A 17,500-nucleotide genomic window follows, 5' to 3' on the forward strand; every position below is an offset into this window, starting at 1 on the left:
CTGGGTGTCCTGACCTGCATTGAATGTTCAGGGATCCACAGGGAGATGGGAGTCCACGTGTCCCGAATCCAGAGTCTGGAACTGGACAAACTGGGAACCTCTGAGCTGCTGGTAACCTCACCTGTCTGCCTGTCACCCTGTCTGTCTGTCCTGACCAATCAGCAGCTTGACTTGAATTTTACACATGAAAGTGCGTTTCCTGTCTGCTTTTCACTTCTCTTACTTTGCATTTTCTCTTCCTGCCTTCCTGTCAGGTTGCCAGGAATGTTGGGAACTGTAGTTTTAATGAGATCATGGAGGCCAGCCTGCCGTCTCCGTCCTTGAAGCCGTCCGCTTCTAGTAACATGTGAGTGTCTGTGGATATAAATTCATATTTCATATTTTGTAACTTTCTTTTAACATGTAAACATGCTGTTGTCTGTAGGATGGCGAGGAAGGAGTTCATCAACGCCAAGTACATCGAGCGTAAGTTCATCAGGCGCACCGTCACCACAGCAACCAGCAGGCTGGATGATGTGTACGAGGCAGTGCGGTCCCGAGACCTACTGTCAATTATCCAGCTGTACGCTGAGGGGGTGGAGCTTCTGCAGCCACTGCCTGAGCCAGGCAAGGTGGGTTGGACTGTTGTCTGTCCGGAGGTTTATAACGGTGGTTCCAGAGATCTGCAAATTTCCCTTTTAGTTTAGAGTCCCATAGGAAACTCCAGGGCTTCTGCAGGAGGTTCTAGTTACCCAGGAGGTCTAAACGTCTCTCACAGTCCTTGATATCTGCTGATGGTCCCTGAGGAGGCTGCAGGGATCCTAGAAGGGACTGTAAGGGTCTCTCCTGGTGTTCATCATTTCCTTAAGCACTAATTTAGGAAACTATAACATTTTAAAGGGTTTCAGGGATCACTGTTGAGTCCCTAGGAGTCTTTAAGGGGGTTCTCAGGTATTTAGAGGGTTTCATGTCGCCTGTCAGAGTTCCAGTGGTTTTAAAGATGTTCCAGGAGGACTTATGTTGGTTCCAGAGTCCTAAGCAGCAGTTTTATTAGTTCCAGTGGAAATATCTGGGTTTTGTTGGGAATCTGATGCTCCAGAAAGATGTTATGAGTCCTTCAGGAGAGGTTCTGGGAAGACTGGGTGGAGGTCTGAGCTCTCTGAGTCGCTCTGGAGTGTTTGTGTTGATTTTCTTCTTGTTTTAACGTTTCCTGTTGTGTGTCCAGGAGGCTGGAGAGACGATGTTACATCACTGTGTTCGGACATCTGATCACTCCTCCCTGCACCTGGTCGACTTCCTGGTCCAAAACAGGTCAGAAATACTGTGTTGCATGACAGACCGATATTCACTGACTCTTATTAACACAGTGAAGATAACAGCCGAACTTATACTGAACATTTAATGGGTAAAAATACTCACAGTTATAATCCCAGTAACAGATTAGAACCGAGTATGTTTACCTATTTAATGCAGATTTTATTTTGCGTGTGTGTGTGTATGTGTGTGTGTTGATGTGTGTGTGTGTGTGTTGATGTGTGTGTGTGTGTGTTGATGTGTGTGTGTGTGTGTGTGTGTGTGTGTGTGTGTGTTGATGTGTGTGTGTGTGTGTGTGTGTGTGTTGATGTGTGTGTGTGTGTGTGTTGATGTGTGTGTGTGTTTGTGTGTGTGTTGATGTGTGTGTGTGTGTTTGTGTGTTGATGTGTGTGTGTGTTTGTGTGTGTGTTGATGTGTGTGTGTGTTTGTGTGTGTGTTGATGTGTGTGTGTGTGTGTGTGTGTTGATGTGTGTGTGTGTGTGTGTGTGTGTGTGTTGATGTGTGTGTGTGTTTGTGTGTGTGTTGATGTGTGTGTGTGTTGATGTGTGTGTGTGTGTTGATGTGTGTGTGTGTGTGTGTGTGTTGATGTGTGTGTGTGTGTTTGTGTCCTCAGTGGGAACCTGGACAGACAGACTGATGGAGGAAACACAGCTCTGCATTACTGCTGTCTGTACAACAAACCTCAGTGTGTGAAACTGCTGCTGAGAGGGAAACCTGACATCCACCTCCGTAAGAACACAACTACACACGCTAAGCTAGGCTAACACGAGCTAACACGAGCTAGGCTAACATGAGCAAGGCTAAGACAAAACTGTTAGCCTAGCTTAGCACAAAGACTGGAAGCAGGAGCAAACTGTTAGAGCAGCTCCAACAAAAGAGAAAAAAGACATTTTCCAACATCTTCAAAGGCGTCTAAATGTCAGATGTTCTACAACACTGTGTCCTGTGTCTTCTCAGCCAATCAGAGCGGAGAGATGGCACTGGACATCGCCCGCAGACTGAAGAACATTCAGTGTGAAGAACCGGTAGGAACCAGAACCAGAACATGTCATTTGTTTGTTAAGAGGATCTGTGGCTCGACCAATAGAGAAGCAGATAAGAGAAGGAGTGGGTGGAACCTCTGATTCCTGCAGTAGTTGCTCTGTTCTCTGATCAGTAAACCACAGAGTCTCCTGCGTATGAAGGTGAAGAACATTAACATGTCCTCTCTGTCTCCAGCTGGCGGAGGCGGTGTCTGGCAGGTTTAACCCTCATGTTCATGTGGAATACGACTGGAACCTCCGACTGGACGAACTGGACGAGAGTGACGACGAACTGGACGACAAGGTAACACGGACTGAACTGAACCACCGGAGAACAGATCAGCTGCTTTTAGAAATATTGATGATTTGTCTGATTCTACCATCCTGTCACCTTAAAGTTGCCTTTATTGATCTCTTCTTCTTATCCCATATATAACCGGTAAAAGTCTCATTGAAATTAAAATCTTTTTTTCAAGAGTGAGCAGCATAAATACTTACAGCAATAAATACAAACAACATAATCAGATGAATACAACTGTCACACTACAGACGAGTGAACACAATATCCAATTAATATGCAAGATTATGGACAAAATCCAGTTGTGATGTATAAACAGGAATGATTACTGAAAACTATTTCAGCTAAACAGTTAAGAGCAATCACACTGACCAAGAGTATCGATCCTTTAAAAGGGACTAAATTCCCTGACAGTAATCAGCTCTGACGGTTTCAGGTCCTTCTGTACATTGTTCTAAGAGGAACAATGTACAGAACTCAGGGAACCAGGAGAATATCCACTCCCTCCAGGAAATTGTGATTTTGCAATTACAATAATTAACGCAGATTCAAGAGCTTTCGATTTTCCACACGTCCAAATCAACAGATGCTTGTAATTTGGACCAGTTGTGGCGTTCGTTGTGGTGATAACTGACATCAACTGACAGCAATTCATTGGTAGGAGTTTTTAAAAATCACATTAGTTTCCTTTGCTTGCAATTTTCCCAATTCCCACAATTTCAACGCAAACAGAGCACATAAAACATTGCAGACTGTATCGCAATTTTTGAGAAAAGACGCTGCAAAATCAAACGTTTTTGGCCGCGGTCATCAGAAAACCTCCCAGAACATATTGATCCTCTATAGAGTCCATGAAGCAGAGACTTCATATAACAATCAACCAATGAGAAAGTCTGTGGACATACAGAGATGGCCACTTAGGAGCAGCTCTTCCTCCTCCTCCTCTTCCTCTTCCTCTCTTCCTCCTCCTCCTCTCCTCCGCCTCTTCTTCTTTTCCTCCTCCTCCTCCTCCTCCTGCAGCCCAGTCCAGTGAAGAAGGAGCGTTCTCTTCGTCCTCAGAGTTTCTGTCCGTCCTCCAGTGTTTCCTCTCAGGAGAAGCTCTCTCTGCCGGCCTTCGCTCCCTCTCAAAGGGGGCAGCGTCTCTCCTACGGGGCGTTTGCTAACCCGGTCTACATCACCTCCTCCGACACTCCTCCGTCCCCGGGGCCCGACACCACAGGACCTTCGTCCGCAGTCAGGGGCCAAGGGAAAGGTAGGAGGCCCCTGTGACATAGAGTAGTGGTTTTTAAACAAGGAGCCCTCAGGATTTTTGGGTGGTCCAGAACTCCTTAAGGGGGATCCAGAGGTAGAGTTTAGTCCAGAAGTACTTAATAGGGATCCAGAGGTAGAAGGTAGCCCAGAAGTCTTAAGGGGGATCCAGAGATAGAAGGTAGTCCAGAAAGCCTTAAGGGGGATCCAGAGGTAGAACATAGTCCAGAAGTTCTTAAGGGGTATCCAGCAATAGAAGGTAGTCCAGACGTCCTTAGGGGGGAACCAGAGGTAGAGGGCAGTCCAGAAGTCCTTAGGGGATCCATAGATAGAAGGTAGTCCAGAACCTCTATAGGGATCCAGAGGTAGAAGGTAGTCCAGAAGTCTTAAGGGGGGTCCAGAGGTAGAAAGCAGACCAGAAGTCCTTAGGGGGGAACCAGAGGTAGAGGGCAGTCCAGAAGTCCTTAAGGGGGATCCAGCAGTAGAAAGTAGTCCAGAAGTCCTTAAGGGGGGTCCAGAGGTACAAGGCAGACCAGAAGTCATTAAGGGTGATCCAGAGGTAGAACATAGTCCAGAAGTCCTTAAGGGGTATCCAGCAATAGACGGTAGTCCAGAAGTCCTTAGGGGGGAACCAGAGGTAGAGGGCAGTCCAGAAGTCCTTAAGAGGAATTAGATGTAGAAGGTAGATGAGAAGTCCTTCAAAGGGACCATATGTTAATGGGGGTGGTGCACAGAGTCTTGGGGGAGGTTTGAATGTAATCAGGGAGGTTTTGATGGGGTTCCCAGGGTTTTTAAAGGGAGCCTTAAAGGCCTTGATGGGGATTCAGAGGTTTTTTAAGGTGGTCAAGAATGTCAACAGCCTAGAATATTAATATCTGTAGTTTTTATCAGTCAGAATGTGCTGCGGCTTCTTCTGTTAGTTCTTTCTTGCTGTTGATGAGGGAGCATAGAGGAATACTGTTGTGATGTTAAGTGATTATTTCAGTGTTCGATGCACCTCCCTCAGGCCATGCCTCCGGGCCGCCCACCTCCCTCCCCCTCACTTCCCAGAGCAGTGGGGGAGGAGGAGGCAGCTCCACCCTTAAGAAGAGACCCCCTCCCCCTCCACCTGGACACAAGCGCACCCTGTCCGACCCCCCCAGCCCCATTCTGCAGGGACCTCCAGGTAAAGGTAAGACTGCTGTGACTGGGTAACGCTGCCCGTTCCAAAACTCATCCAACATTTGAACCCTGACGGATATCTAATCTAACTGTTTTCACACAGGCAGTGAGATGACCCCCCCACCTGGAAACAGGACGTCACCTGCCGACAAGTTTGAAGGAATCCAGCAGCAGCCGAGGTACGATCATCCTTAAATAATCTGCTTCAGAAACACTGTTAACAGCACAGCTCAAATAAGTAGATTAAAGGCGTACTATGCAGGATTTGTCAGCTGCTGTTTGTAAACAAAGCATTCAGAGACGGCCCCTCCTCCCCAGCTCAACGACACCAGAGCAGGAGAGAGAGAGAAATCATAACAGAAGTTATCTCAGGGTTCTTTTCATATAGAGCAGGTCTGGACCGAACTCTTTAATTTACAGAGATCCAACATTCCTTCATGAGCAGCACTTGGTGACAGCAGCAAGGAAAAACTCCCCTTTAACAGGAAGAAACCTCCAGCAGAACCGGACTCTAGGTGGCGCCGTCTGCCTCAACCGGTTGGGTTGAGAGAGGAAGAAGGAGGGAGGGACAGAGAAGCATAATAACAACAATAATAACAATGATAATAATAATAGTAGTAGCAGTGGGCGTCAAGCAGGACCACGGCAGCAGGGGGTCTGTGACCCTGGTCCACAGGAACCTGTGAGACGAGAAAGCACAAGAACTCCGGGGATGAAGCCAAGTTAGTGACATGCATTGATGTTACATGAATGCATACAGATGGAGAGGAGGAGGAGGAGAGAGGAGCTCAGTGCATCATGGGAAGTCCCCCAGTAGTCTAGGCCTATAGCAGCATAACTAAGGGCTGATCCAAGGCGAGCCTGGTCGGCCCTAACTATAAGCTTTATCAAAAAGGAAAGTTTAAGCCTACTCTTAAACATAGAGAGGGTGTCTGCACCCCGGACTGAATCTGGTAGATGGTTCCACAGGAGAGGAGCCTGATAGCTGAGGGCTCTGCCTCCCATTCTACTTTTAAAGACTGTAGGAACCACCAGTAAGCTGCATACTGGGAGCACAGTGTTCTAGTGGGATAATACGGTACTATGAGCTCTTCAAGATATGATGGTGTCTGACCATTAAGGGCTTTGTAAGTTAGGAGAAGGATTTTAAATTCTATTCTAGATTTTACAGGAAGCCAATGCAGCGAAGCTAAAATGGGAGAAATGTGGTCTCTTTTTCTAGTTTTAGTCAGAACACGTGCAGCTGCATTCTGGACCAGCTGGAGAGTCTTTAGAGACTTGTTAGGGCAGCCTGATAATAAGGAATTGCAATAATTGCATCATTTTGAGAAAGGATGTGTCTGATTTTTGCAATATTACGTAAGTGATAAAGGAAGTCCTGAAATGGGTAAAAGTAAAGATAACTTTTGACCTCTTTGACCTTCTCCAGTACGACCTCCAGTAACACCAAGTCCATGCTGGGACCCAGAGTTCTCCCCAAACTACCTCAGAAAGGTGAGACAGGGTGCCTGGTTAGCCTACTGCGTAGGTCTCTCCCCGCACCTCATCACTCCCTCCAGGAAATTGTGAGTTTGTGATTGCAATAATTAACGCAAATTAAAGAAATCTCTGCGATATTTATGAGCTGCAGTTTAGTTAAATTACAGAAATTTTTCTGCATGAAACGTCTGAATCAGCAGCTGCTTGTGGTTTGGACCAATCGTGGCGTTTGGTGTGGCGGCAACTGACGTCATTCAGGTGGAAGATGGACAAATCTCACCTGTCAACAAACACGATGCCATAGACGAGCAAAACTATTCCCAAATGTTCCCAAATGTTCCCAGATGAGGTTTGATTCAGTGAGTCAGGAGACATAATCTGCCTCAAACATAAACATCCAACTAGATTTATTTTAATAACATTATTGATATTAATAAAGGTTATAAATGGAATTCAAATACAGTATTTTCTGTTTTATAGAACTTTGAGTCCTCATGGTTCTCATGTTCAGCTGAAATATACCAAAATTATTGGTACCCTTGCATTTTATTAAAATAATGCACCATTTACCCTGAACAGAAATTAAAAGATATTTTATTATCAATGAATGTCTGTGTTTGGTTTGCAGTCGAACAAAACAAAAAAGTTGTGAAAATAACTGAATTTCTGCTTATTCTACAAAGACATTGTAAAACAGCCTGGACAAAGTGTTACTCCTCAGTCCAGCGACCAGTGCTGTCGATGCCCTGGAGTGGTGCCGTAATGCTGCTTCTAAAATGAACTACCCAGACGGCCAGTTTGTTGGCCCAGTTTGAACTGGCCGTCGCGGCTTTCCTCATTTAAAACTACATGCGACGCAGCAAACAGACAGAGTCAACGTTTCCCAGTGTCTCCGTCATCACGCTGAGCATCAACAGTAGCGCAAGATTCTCCCACGTAAACGTTAACATTAACGTGATGTGATGAGCACAAGCAGCTAAATACTGTACAGTGTCAGTATTAATACACCAGTCTCTCCAGCTGTTAGCTCCTGATCATCTGTGACAGCTGGACTTATTGTTTTGAAATGAATTTATTTCCACGTTAGATGAGTCTTCAGAAACTCCTGCAGGTGAATCTGGACCAATGACCGACTCTAACACGACACTCGCTAGCCGAGCAAACACCTCTACAGGGATCCAGAGGTAGAAGGTAGTCCAGAACCTCTATAGGGATCCAGAGGTAGAAGGTAGTCCAGAAGTCTTGAGGGGGGTCCAGAGGTAGAAAGAAGACCAGAAGTCCTTAGGGGGGAACCAGAGGTAGAGGGCAGTCCAGAAGTCCTTAAGGGGGATCCAGCAGTAGAAAGTAGTCCAGAAATCCTTAGGGGATCCATAGATAGAAGGTAGTCCAGAACCTCTAAAGGGATCCAGAGGTAGAAGGTAGTCCAGAAGTCCTTAAGGGGGATCCAGCAGTAGAAGATAGCCCAGAAATCCTTAAGGGGGATCCAGCAGTACAAGGCAGACCAGAAGTCCTTAGGGGGATCCAGAGGTAGAACATAGTCCAGAAGTCCTTAAGGGATATCCAGCAATAGACGGTAGTCCAGAAGTCCTTAAGGGGGATCCAGAGGTAGAAGGTAGTCCAGAAGTCCTTAAGGGGGAACCAGAGGTAGAAGGTAGTCCAGAAGTCCTTAAGGGGGATCCAGAGGTAGAAGGTAGTCCAGAAGTCCTTAAGAGGAATGTAGTTGTTTCTGTGATATGTTGGATGCTTTTTATCCAAAGACGTCATTACATTAGTAGGAGTCTAAAATAAATCACATTATTTTGCTTTGCTTGCAGTTGAAAGAGCTCATACATCACAAAAAATGCTGCAGAATAACTGGAGGGAGTGACTTTCACCTGTAATCATGTAAATAAACACTAAAAAGATCCTCAGGTCTGTTAACAATGACCTGCGTCTCGGTGTTTTGTCTCAGTGGCTCTGAGGAAGATCGACACCGTCCACCTGTCCTCTGGGGACAAACCTCCAGACCTCCTGCAGAAACCTTCCTCCTCCTCCTCCTCCCCCTCCCCCTCCTCGCAGCCTGACCTCCAGAAATCTCCTCCCTTCATCGACGCCTCCCCCAAACCCCCCCTCACCCCGCTGGCTGAGAAGCCTCCTCTGTCTGACCTCCCCCCGAAGCCCCTCCTCAAAGACCTCCCGCCCAAACCGCTGCTCTACGAGAGGCCCGGCCCTGCCCCCGCCCCCGCCGCCGCTGCCATGGAGACGCAGGGCTCCAAGATGGCGGCGGAGAGCCAGTCGTCTGTCCAGCGGGGGGAGGAGTCACCTCGACCGGCAGCGGAAGACGCCGATGAGTCGGCGGCGGTGGAGATGCCCGTCCCCCTGCCGAGGAAAATCAACTCTGTGAGCGTTTTTATCAATAATCAACCCCCCCCCCACCCCCCCCCCCCCCAAACATCTCCATCTAATTACACAGCAGATCTACCAGTAAATGCAACAGAAGGAATAATAATAATGAGAGAAGATTAGAAGCTTCACTGATGTTCATTTAGTTCAGTTTCAACTCTTCTTCTACTCTTCTGTCTCCTGCATTAACACCATTAACACCATTAACACCATCTCACTGCCTCTTTAATGATGTCATTTCATTGATAATTGATCATATGAGATGATGTCATATCGAGAGAAACTAAATAATAAAGTTTGTTCTGTGATCCAAACATACAAATATGATGAAATTTAAAATAAATAAAGAATCAAATCCAAAGCAGCAGAATCCCGTCATCTTAAAATCCATTAATTTATCCAGTAATTATGTATTTAATGAGATTTTAAGGAGTTAATGAACAGATAAATGAAAGGACTGTTTATTGAAGGCTTTGAAGATCCTTTAAATATTACAGAATATTATCTGTGAACTAACTGATACTTTACTTGTAATGTTTCTAATCCTTTAAAAAGCCGTTAACACGTCTCCGTTAATTGAACCCAAATGAAAAAAACAAAACATTTGTTTGTTTTCAGCTGAAGAGTAAAATCCGACGAGTGAAAACCATCTACGACTGTCAGGCCGACAACGAAGACGAGCTGACGTTCGCCGAGGGAGAAGTCATCGTCGTCACCGGAGAGGAAGACCAGGAGTGGTGGGTGAGTAACACTCAGCTTCATCATCAGCTTCATCACTGTAAACAGTGTGTGAAGGCTCACCTGCTCGTCCAACACTGAACTGAACGTTAACATGTAAAACATCAGAACATAAAGACGTTGATGCAACTAAAGTATCTTCATGTATTTTAAATTCCTGCAAAGTTTAAAAGCTTTTAATGGATTGAAGTTGAAGAAGTTTCTAAGCGACGGATCAAATAACATGAAATATGTTTATTAATTTACATATTAAAAGGATTTAATTGATCTGACAGGCTGTGAAGTTAATCTATTAAAACCCCTTAATATATAATAATCATTCATTTGTCCGTTAATTCATTTTCACCCCTTAAAAAAACCTGAATCCAAAAAAAAGTTTCAATTTAATTAAACAATCAATCAATTAATCGTTTAGTTGATCAACAGAAAACTGTTTTGATAATCGAATAATCGTTTTAGTTATTTTTATGTGCTGCTTTTAGCTCCTCAGATGTGATTATTTAATACTTTTCTTTGTCACTGACAGATGTAACCTTTGACTCTGAGACTTTATAACATCTTCACTGTTTTCTGACGTTTATGGACAAATAAGTGATTGATTAATGCAGATTAATGGATGATGAACATCTGTGACATTTGACAGATCGGACACATCGAGGGACAGCCGGACAGGAAAGGCGTCTTCCCCATGTCCTTTGTTCACATCCTCTCTGATTGACAGCCAGAGAGACAAGCCCCGCCCACCCGCAGCACTCACACAGGTGACTGTGGGCGGAGTCAGTCAGCTGACCGACAGGAAGCCACCGAGCCCTTGCTGTAAATAGACTTAGTTGTTCTGCCGAACAGTGTTACCGTAGCAACCCAGCATGCAGGTGTGGCCTCGCCATAGCAACGGAATCTGCAGAGAAGGAACGAGAGACACTGCCCTCTGCTGGACAAACACACCTGCAGCAGGTAAAACACTCAGAAGCACAAGAGAAGAAAAGAAGCACAACATGAACCAGTCAGCTGATCAGAGAAATCTGTCTCAGTCTAAAGCACATCAACAAACTCATCAGTCTCGTCTCACGCAGAGGACACCTGTCCTCGGCTCACCTGGTACAAACCTTTACTTCACAGGACGACACTAAAAGCAGAATAAATTCAGGTGAGTGTCGATGGAGTTCAGTGGTTTTCAGTGTCGGTGGGACTTTTTCCGTCTCTTCAGATTCCTCTCAGCTGTTAGACTGTATGAAACACAAGCGTCTGTCAGTCTGTACCTGTCTGTACCTGCACACCTGTCACCTGTCTGTCTGCTTCTGTTCAGCTCCGGGTCGATCCGCCGTCATCTCAGCAGACTTTTTTCTTTAAACAAGTGAAACACTGGAGTCGTTTCAGCTGAATCCACCAGTCCCAGAGAGCATCGCTGTTAGAAACATCCAATCAGAGAGGACCCAGGATAGATCCCTGTGGTGCACCAGAGAGAACAGCAGGAAAGATCACAGTGAAACCAGTTTATAGAAATCAGATGGTACATTAGAATCAGATGCTGTGACATCACAGCTGTGACATCACAGCTGGTCTCATGATGTCACTCTTCTTTAAAGAAAAGTCAGATATTAAAGATAAACTCACTAAATATGATTCAACACCGTTAAACATCCTCCAGCTGAAACTGAATGATGTCATTAAGGTATTTTAACCAACGCATATATTAATATATTAAAGGTTTTTAAAAATATTTTATTTTTTCTTTTCAGAATTGAGTATTAACATGTAAAACATCAGAACTTCATGCAACTAAAGTCTATTCATGTATTTTAAAGGGATTCCTGCAGAGTTTTTAATGGATTGAAGTTGACGAGGTTTTTAAGGATCAAATAACATGAAATATATTTATTAATTTACACATTAAAAGGACTTAATTGATCTGACAGGCTTTCATCCATTAAAGTTATTTTACACTTTAAAATGTTTTAAACTGTGAAGTTAATCCATTGAAAACCCTTTAATATATAATAATCCATTCATTTGTCCGTTAATTCATTTTAATCATGCAGACAAAAAATATTTAAATTAACTTGTAAATGAAGGAAAAGTCTTCACCAGAAATGTTTAAATTGGTTAATTTAAAGGTTTTGAAATGAAAGGATAAATGAAGGATTTCCGGCTGATTCAGAGCTTTGATAATGAAATATGAGATGAATATTAAAACATCATCAGCGAACAGGCAGACACTGAGAGATTTGGTGGCATTATAACAAAGAAGCTGTAAATCTGCTGCAGAGGAAAATTCATGTGATGGTTAATGAAGGAATCTGATCCGAACATGACATTTATATTCATATATTATCAACGGGACGATCTCATTTAGCTTCATATCAATAATGTGATCGCAGTTTAGGAGATTGTAAGAAAAGATCGTCTCTGCATGGCTTCCTGTACGACATCCAGTATAATGATGTAGTCTGATGGAGTTAAAGGAGCAGTCTGACATTTAATTAAACTCTTCTTTTCTCTGCAGCAGTGCTGGAAGAACTCAGATCTTTTACTCAAACAGAAGCATCAAATCCACAATAGAAACTCACCTTTATTTACAGCAGCTTCAAGACAGAGTTACAAAGTGCTTTACAGTAAAAACAAGAAGTAAATAAAATACAGAATATAGAAATCAATAATAAGTTACACAAATAAGCGTCAGTTCACAAAAAGCCAGAAGATAAAAATGAGTTTTAAGAAGAGATTTAAAAGAAGATGTTGAGTTTGCAGCCTGAGGAACCGTTAAAGGTGCTGCTGAAGATCTACAGCAGAGATCAGACTCCAGCAGGTCCAGCAGATATCAGCAGGAGTCTGAATACGCCAGTGAAGGGCAGCGAGGGTCGCTGTGACGTGTTAAAGATCTGGCAGCGGTGTGGTTTGTGTAAGTCGTAAGTCTCTTTCTGCAGTAATCGAGTCTGGAAGAATCCACCGAAGTCTCAGCCTCTGCTTCCACATCAGTACATGAAGCACAAAAACTAGATGAGAAACTGTTCATGATGCTGCTGAGGCCAGAGGGACGCATTATTATTAAAAGTAAAAGTTTTACCATCAAAATATATTTCAACTGCCAAAAGTAAAAGTACTCACAATGCAGGAAGGTCCACTTCATAATGATATACGTACATTATTGCATTCTTATTATCGATGCATCAGTGTCTACGCATCACTTTAATATTGCAGCTTTGATGCTGCGTAGATTCATCTATAATAATCATTTCTTTTGTTCAGTTCAATTCAAAATACTTTATTCTTCCCTCAAGAGGAAATTTGAGGCCAACAATTACACATATACAGTTCATTTACACCTTAAAATATAATCTAACAAATACAAATACAACAATGTTAGAAAGAGTTTAAATACACAAGGATTAATGGCAGCAGTGGTGGCTGTGGTTTATTGTATTTTGTATTAATAATCTCAATCTGTGAAGTAACTGCTGCTGTTAAATAAATGTAGTGCTGTAAAAAGTATCAAACAGTAAAGAAACTAGTACCTTAGAATTGTTCTTAGGTGCTGAAGTAAATGTACTGAGTTACTTTCACATCTGCTGTCCAGAATCAGTTTCATCTCTGAGTAGAGAGATGTTAGCCTAGCTTAACCTCTTAACATCCACCGGGTCGCCGGCGACCCGCTTAAGCCAGTTATAAGCAGCTTAGCATCACACAGTAATGAGTAAAAGCAACTGGCACAATTTGGCTACTTGGAGACGTTTTGGAGAGGTTTGGGGACACCTGTGACACCATAAACTAAACACTCCCTAGCTCCCATAAGGTGAGGCCTAGAGGTCTGGAATTATATACAGGTGTAGTTGACAAGATGTGGAAGGTATGTGGTGATTTGCATAGTTCTGGCATAAAACATGTCCTAGTTATTGTTATTCAAATATGACTCAGTCATAGACGAGAACCAAAAACACTTTTTTGAGCCACAACTTGAACTGTTTTTGCCACATGCTAAACAAGCACATTTCCAGAAACCAGAAGATGTTACCTTTCAAATGAAGCCTAATACATAGTCTCACAGTTCTCCTGTTACAAGCTTTTCCATTTGGGTATGCCAAATAGGTGAGAATTTAAAAAAAAAAAAAGGGTGGATGTTAAGAGGCTACCACAAAGACTGGAAGCAGAGGGAAACTGTTAACCTAGCTTAGCATAAAGACTGGAAGCAGAAGGAAACTGTTAACCTAGCTTAGCATAAAGACTGGAAGCAGAGGGAAACTGTTAACCTAGCTTAGCATAAAGACTGGAAGCAGAGGGAAACTGTTAACCTAGCTTAGCATAAAGACTGGAAGCAGAAGGAAACTGTTAACCTAGCTTAGCATAAAGACTGGAAGCAGAGGGAAACTGTTAACCTAGCTTAGCATAAAGACTGGAAGCAGAGGGAAACTGTTAACCTAGCTTAGCATAAAGACTGGAAGCAGAGGGAAACTGTTTGCTCCTGGACAGAAAACAAGAAAATGTTTCTAAATGTCTGAGCGCTCCGGCTCACCTCATTATGTGCGTAGATTATTTAGATCATCTCTGACTAGCATGCATGGCTACAAAAACTGTAAAACCCTGTAATTAATCCAGCAGAGCTGCATTTATTCACTGTTGTATATGACAAAATAATCAATAAGGAGCAGCCTTACAATCTAAATAAGAAGGTGTATTTCACTCAAGCTTTCATTTCAGGTCATGTTGCTCAGCCAAGGAACCACCGTTTGTTTGCTAATGTAGCCCGAAGCTCAGTCAAACAGGAAACATGCAAGCTAATGGGATGAAGGCTAACATGCTGCTTCTAACTGACAAAATGCAAGTTAAATACGTTAGCTTAGCATAGCATTCTTGATTACAGGAGCTCAGTCGCAGCTTAATTATTATTTAGCGTTAGGCAGCTAACTAGACATTGAGAATTCACTGTCAAATACAAAAGCTTAACATAGATTTATTTCACATCTGTGAGGGAAGTTAATATTTTATTATGTTATAAATGTTGATGTGAGCGAGTTTCAGAAACATATCCTGCTTCAGTTATAACTGAACCTTCACTGATGATGTTAGTTATAATATGTTGATGAAATGCTGTTAAACCACTTCTTGCTGACTCATCCCAGCTAGCATGGTGGCTAACCAACGTGTTAGCTCAGCGGTCTCATTAGAATGTGTGCTAGTTAACTTAAATGCAACCACTCTAATAAAGGTGACATAATTTGTGATTGTGTTTCTGTTAACTGATTATTGGAAACAGTATAATGTCCTGAGAATTGATGCTGAGATGAAACAATGAAACTTGAAACTTTGTTTTTTGTGATGATAAACTGACGCAGTGACAGAAGAACAAACTGAAGTTTTACTGTAAAACTAATTAAAGACAATACATTCTCTGTGTCTGAATCATCATGTGAACTTTGTCTTTTAAAGGAGCAGTCGGACATCTATGTGTCCTGGATGTGTTAGCCTAGCTTAGCACAAAGACTGGAAACGGTGGGAAACTGCTAGCCTGGCTCATAACTGGACCAGGGTTTACACACAGCTGACCGGACAAACGGGAAGATTTCCCAAAATGTAAAATTGTTCCTAAAGTTTATTGTGTGTTTAATGGAAGTGAGAGTTAACCAGAGGAAAGAAACATGGAGACGTCTCAACAGTTTCCTCCTGATCAGAAAACTGTTTAATTATCAGCTTGTGATCTCATAATTATTGTCAGTCTTGAAACTGTAACATACAGATCTCATGATGACAAAGATGAGAAATAAATCTCTTCATTATGAGACAGTTTTCCTGTAATTATGATTTCATTTTATAATCATGACATAATGTCTCTTTGTCGTCTTGTGCTGAACATATTGATGGTGTTTGACAGCTGACTGATGGAGCTGAATCTTATGTTTATGTGTATTTATTGGGAGGAAAACAACCAACATGTTATTAAAATGTTGTTAAAGGGAAAGATGCTGTCTGTTGATCAATTGAACATGTTTTTATGTTGTTCTTCCCTCAAGTCTGTTTACACTTTGTGCTTTGCTGTTGGTTCTCTTGAACCTGAGCTGATCCTGATCCTGATCCTGATCCTGAGCTGAGCCTGAGTCAGGCCTGAGTCGAGGCTGAACCACTACTAAACCACCATCACTGGATAATAAAGACGTGAGGAGTGAACTCAGTTTGTCTGTGACCACAGCAACTTATTAACAGCAGCTGATTTTAAGCTCTTTATACAATATTAACTGTATTGATCTCTTGCAGGGACATTAAAAAGGAAATGGAACAGCATGATTTACATAAATAGTAACTACAGTCACAGCATAGTGTTGGTTAGTGTCGTCTATAGATATCTACGGTGGCCCCTGAGGACAAAACACAAACACTCAGAGCAACGTAACAGACACAAATGTTTGTGTGTTTTGTCACTTTGTGGCTGAAAATTAAAAAAAAAACTTTCTTTTAACATCCAAACCAGCAGGAGGCGGCAGTGAGGGAGAGAAGAACCCGGGGCCAAACTGTCCCCATCACACACACACACACACACACACACACACACACACACACTGGGGCCCCGGGGCCTCTCAGGGCTCCTGATGATCACATTTAGTTTGGGAGAAAGTTCAAATCAATGAAAAAAATAAGTCTGTTGATTCTGTAGAAAATGTATTTTATTTATGACACACACACACACACACACACACACACACACACACACACACACACACACACACACACACACACACACACACACACACACCTGTGGAGTTCCCCCTGAGGGCAGGTGTATTGATCAGTTTGATGTATTGATAGATCAGTGATTGGACCAAACTTCCTGGCTCTCTGTGGGAGGGGACCGGTGACTCCGGGATCTCAGACCCGTCAGACGGTGTGTTCTCGGCGGGCAGATGCCATGTGGATGCGGGCTGCTGTCCTGCAGGATGCGGGTTCACCGCCGTCTCCGAGCCGCCGATGAGCACCGCGGGGCCGGGGAGGGAGCCCGCAGCTGCCGGCAGACCTGACGACGCCGCCGGGAACCAGCTGGTCCGGGCAGCCGCTCTCACCGCGTCCCCCTGGCCGGCTGCAGGGTCCCCGGGCCCCGGTCTGTCTCCCTGTCGGTTCAGCATCTGGACCCGGACCAGGTGAAAGTCATGAGGGGAGATTTACAGCAAAGGACGCTGCTGCGGTTTATTATTTCTACATACTGACTAAATTCTGGTGTAAGATACAAACAATAAAATATTATTTCTACATGTAAACTCATTTTCAGCGGGTTTGGCTCGTGTTTTAGCCGCTGTCTCTGGTTTCATCCTCCGCCTTTGTCCTCATGTTTTCCCCCGGAGTTCCTCCCCCTGCGGCGCTGGGCGGAGTTTCATACCGGACTAGACGCTCCTTTTGTCGGATCCGTTTCGACCTGACTCCCCGGGGTTTACGGCCGAAAAAAACACACTTTGAAAGTCCCGAAATAATCCAAACGAGCACGGTGGTGTGCAGTAATAACCCGGGTTTCTGCCTGAATCAAAAGGTAAGTAGTAAGTTGTGATTTTAAGCAGATTTCTGGGGTTTTCTGGTCGTTTGTCCCCGAGTCTCCCGAACATTCATGGCGGCTTCGCAGTGAAGGCTTATGGGGCAGCAGCAAGTCATCCAACCCGCTCAGCACCGAAATCACCACATTCAGCAGTTTTGGCAGTTTAATTATTAATACCAGACCAACATTTTGCATTTCAATCTCATTATTTTAACAACAATGACACAAATGTTGACGAATTTTATCATTTAAGCAGTTTTGCTAAATAATGCGATTATCTGCTACACGTGTCAGATAGTTGTTGGTTCGTGTTTGAAACAGTCTTTCAGATGTTTTCGTGTTTTAATTTTCTAAGTTTATCTCGCACTTTAC

At 43.5% G+C, this 17,500-nt stretch overlaps 2 protein-coding genes across 9 annotated transcripts in view; both read left to right on the forward strand.

The window, feature by feature from the left end:
* The window catches only part of asap1a (ArfGAP with SH3 domain, ankyrin repeat and PH domain 1a), a 30,293-nt gene extending 18,952 nt beyond the window's left edge, over positions 1-11,341 (forward strand). For 2 of the 4 annotated variants that reach the window (XR_006406590.1, XR_006406591.1), the window contains 15 exons: positions 1-111; positions 255-346; positions 425-611; positions 1,205-1,290; positions 1,907-2,022; positions 2,251-2,318; positions 2,512-2,619; positions 3,634-3,865; positions 4,868-5,032; positions 5,126-5,201; positions 6,452-6,516; positions 8,453-8,880; positions 9,502-9,624; positions 10,265-10,768; positions 10,928-11,341. The exon at positions 1-111 is cut by the window's left edge and continues 23 nt beyond it. Coding sequence is in view for 2 of the 4 variants with exons in the window: in XM_044369056.1 (XP_044224991.1) it covers positions 1-111; positions 255-346; positions 425-611; positions 1,205-1,290; positions 1,907-2,022; positions 2,251-2,318; positions 2,512-2,619; positions 3,634-3,865; positions 4,868-5,032; positions 5,126-5,201; positions 6,452-6,516; positions 8,453-8,880; positions 9,502-9,624; positions 10,265-10,339 (1,932 nt within the window). In the remaining 2 variants the exon portion in view is untranslated. Of the gene's footprint in view, positions 112-254; positions 347-424; positions 612-1,204; positions 1,291-1,906; positions 2,023-2,250; positions 2,319-2,511; positions 2,620-3,633; positions 3,866-4,867; positions 5,033-5,125; positions 5,202-6,451; positions 6,517-8,452; positions 8,881-9,501; positions 9,625-10,264 lie in introns of those variants that run through there. The other 2 variants (XM_044369056.1, XM_044369057.1) reach the window with 2 other exon arrangements.
* Positions 11,342-16,312: 4,971 nt separating this feature from the next.
* The window catches only part of ubtfl (upstream binding transcription factor, like), a 24,233-nt gene continuing 23,045 nt past the window's right edge, over positions 16,313-17,500 (forward strand). For 3 of the 5 annotated variants that reach the window (XM_044368150.1, XM_044368148.1, XM_044368151.1), the window contains exon 1: positions 16,760-17,125. The gene's annotated coding sequence lies outside the window, so the exon portion shown is untranslated. The other 2 variants (XM_044368149.1, XM_044368153.1) reach the window with 2 other exon arrangements.

This window comes from Thunnus albacares, chromosome 12 (genome assembly GCF_914725855.1).
Source record: "Thunnus albacares chromosome 12, fThuAlb1.1, whole genome shotgun sequence".
Taxonomy (NCBI): Eukaryota; Metazoa; Chordata; class Actinopteri; order Scombriformes; family Scombridae; genus Thunnus; species Thunnus albacares.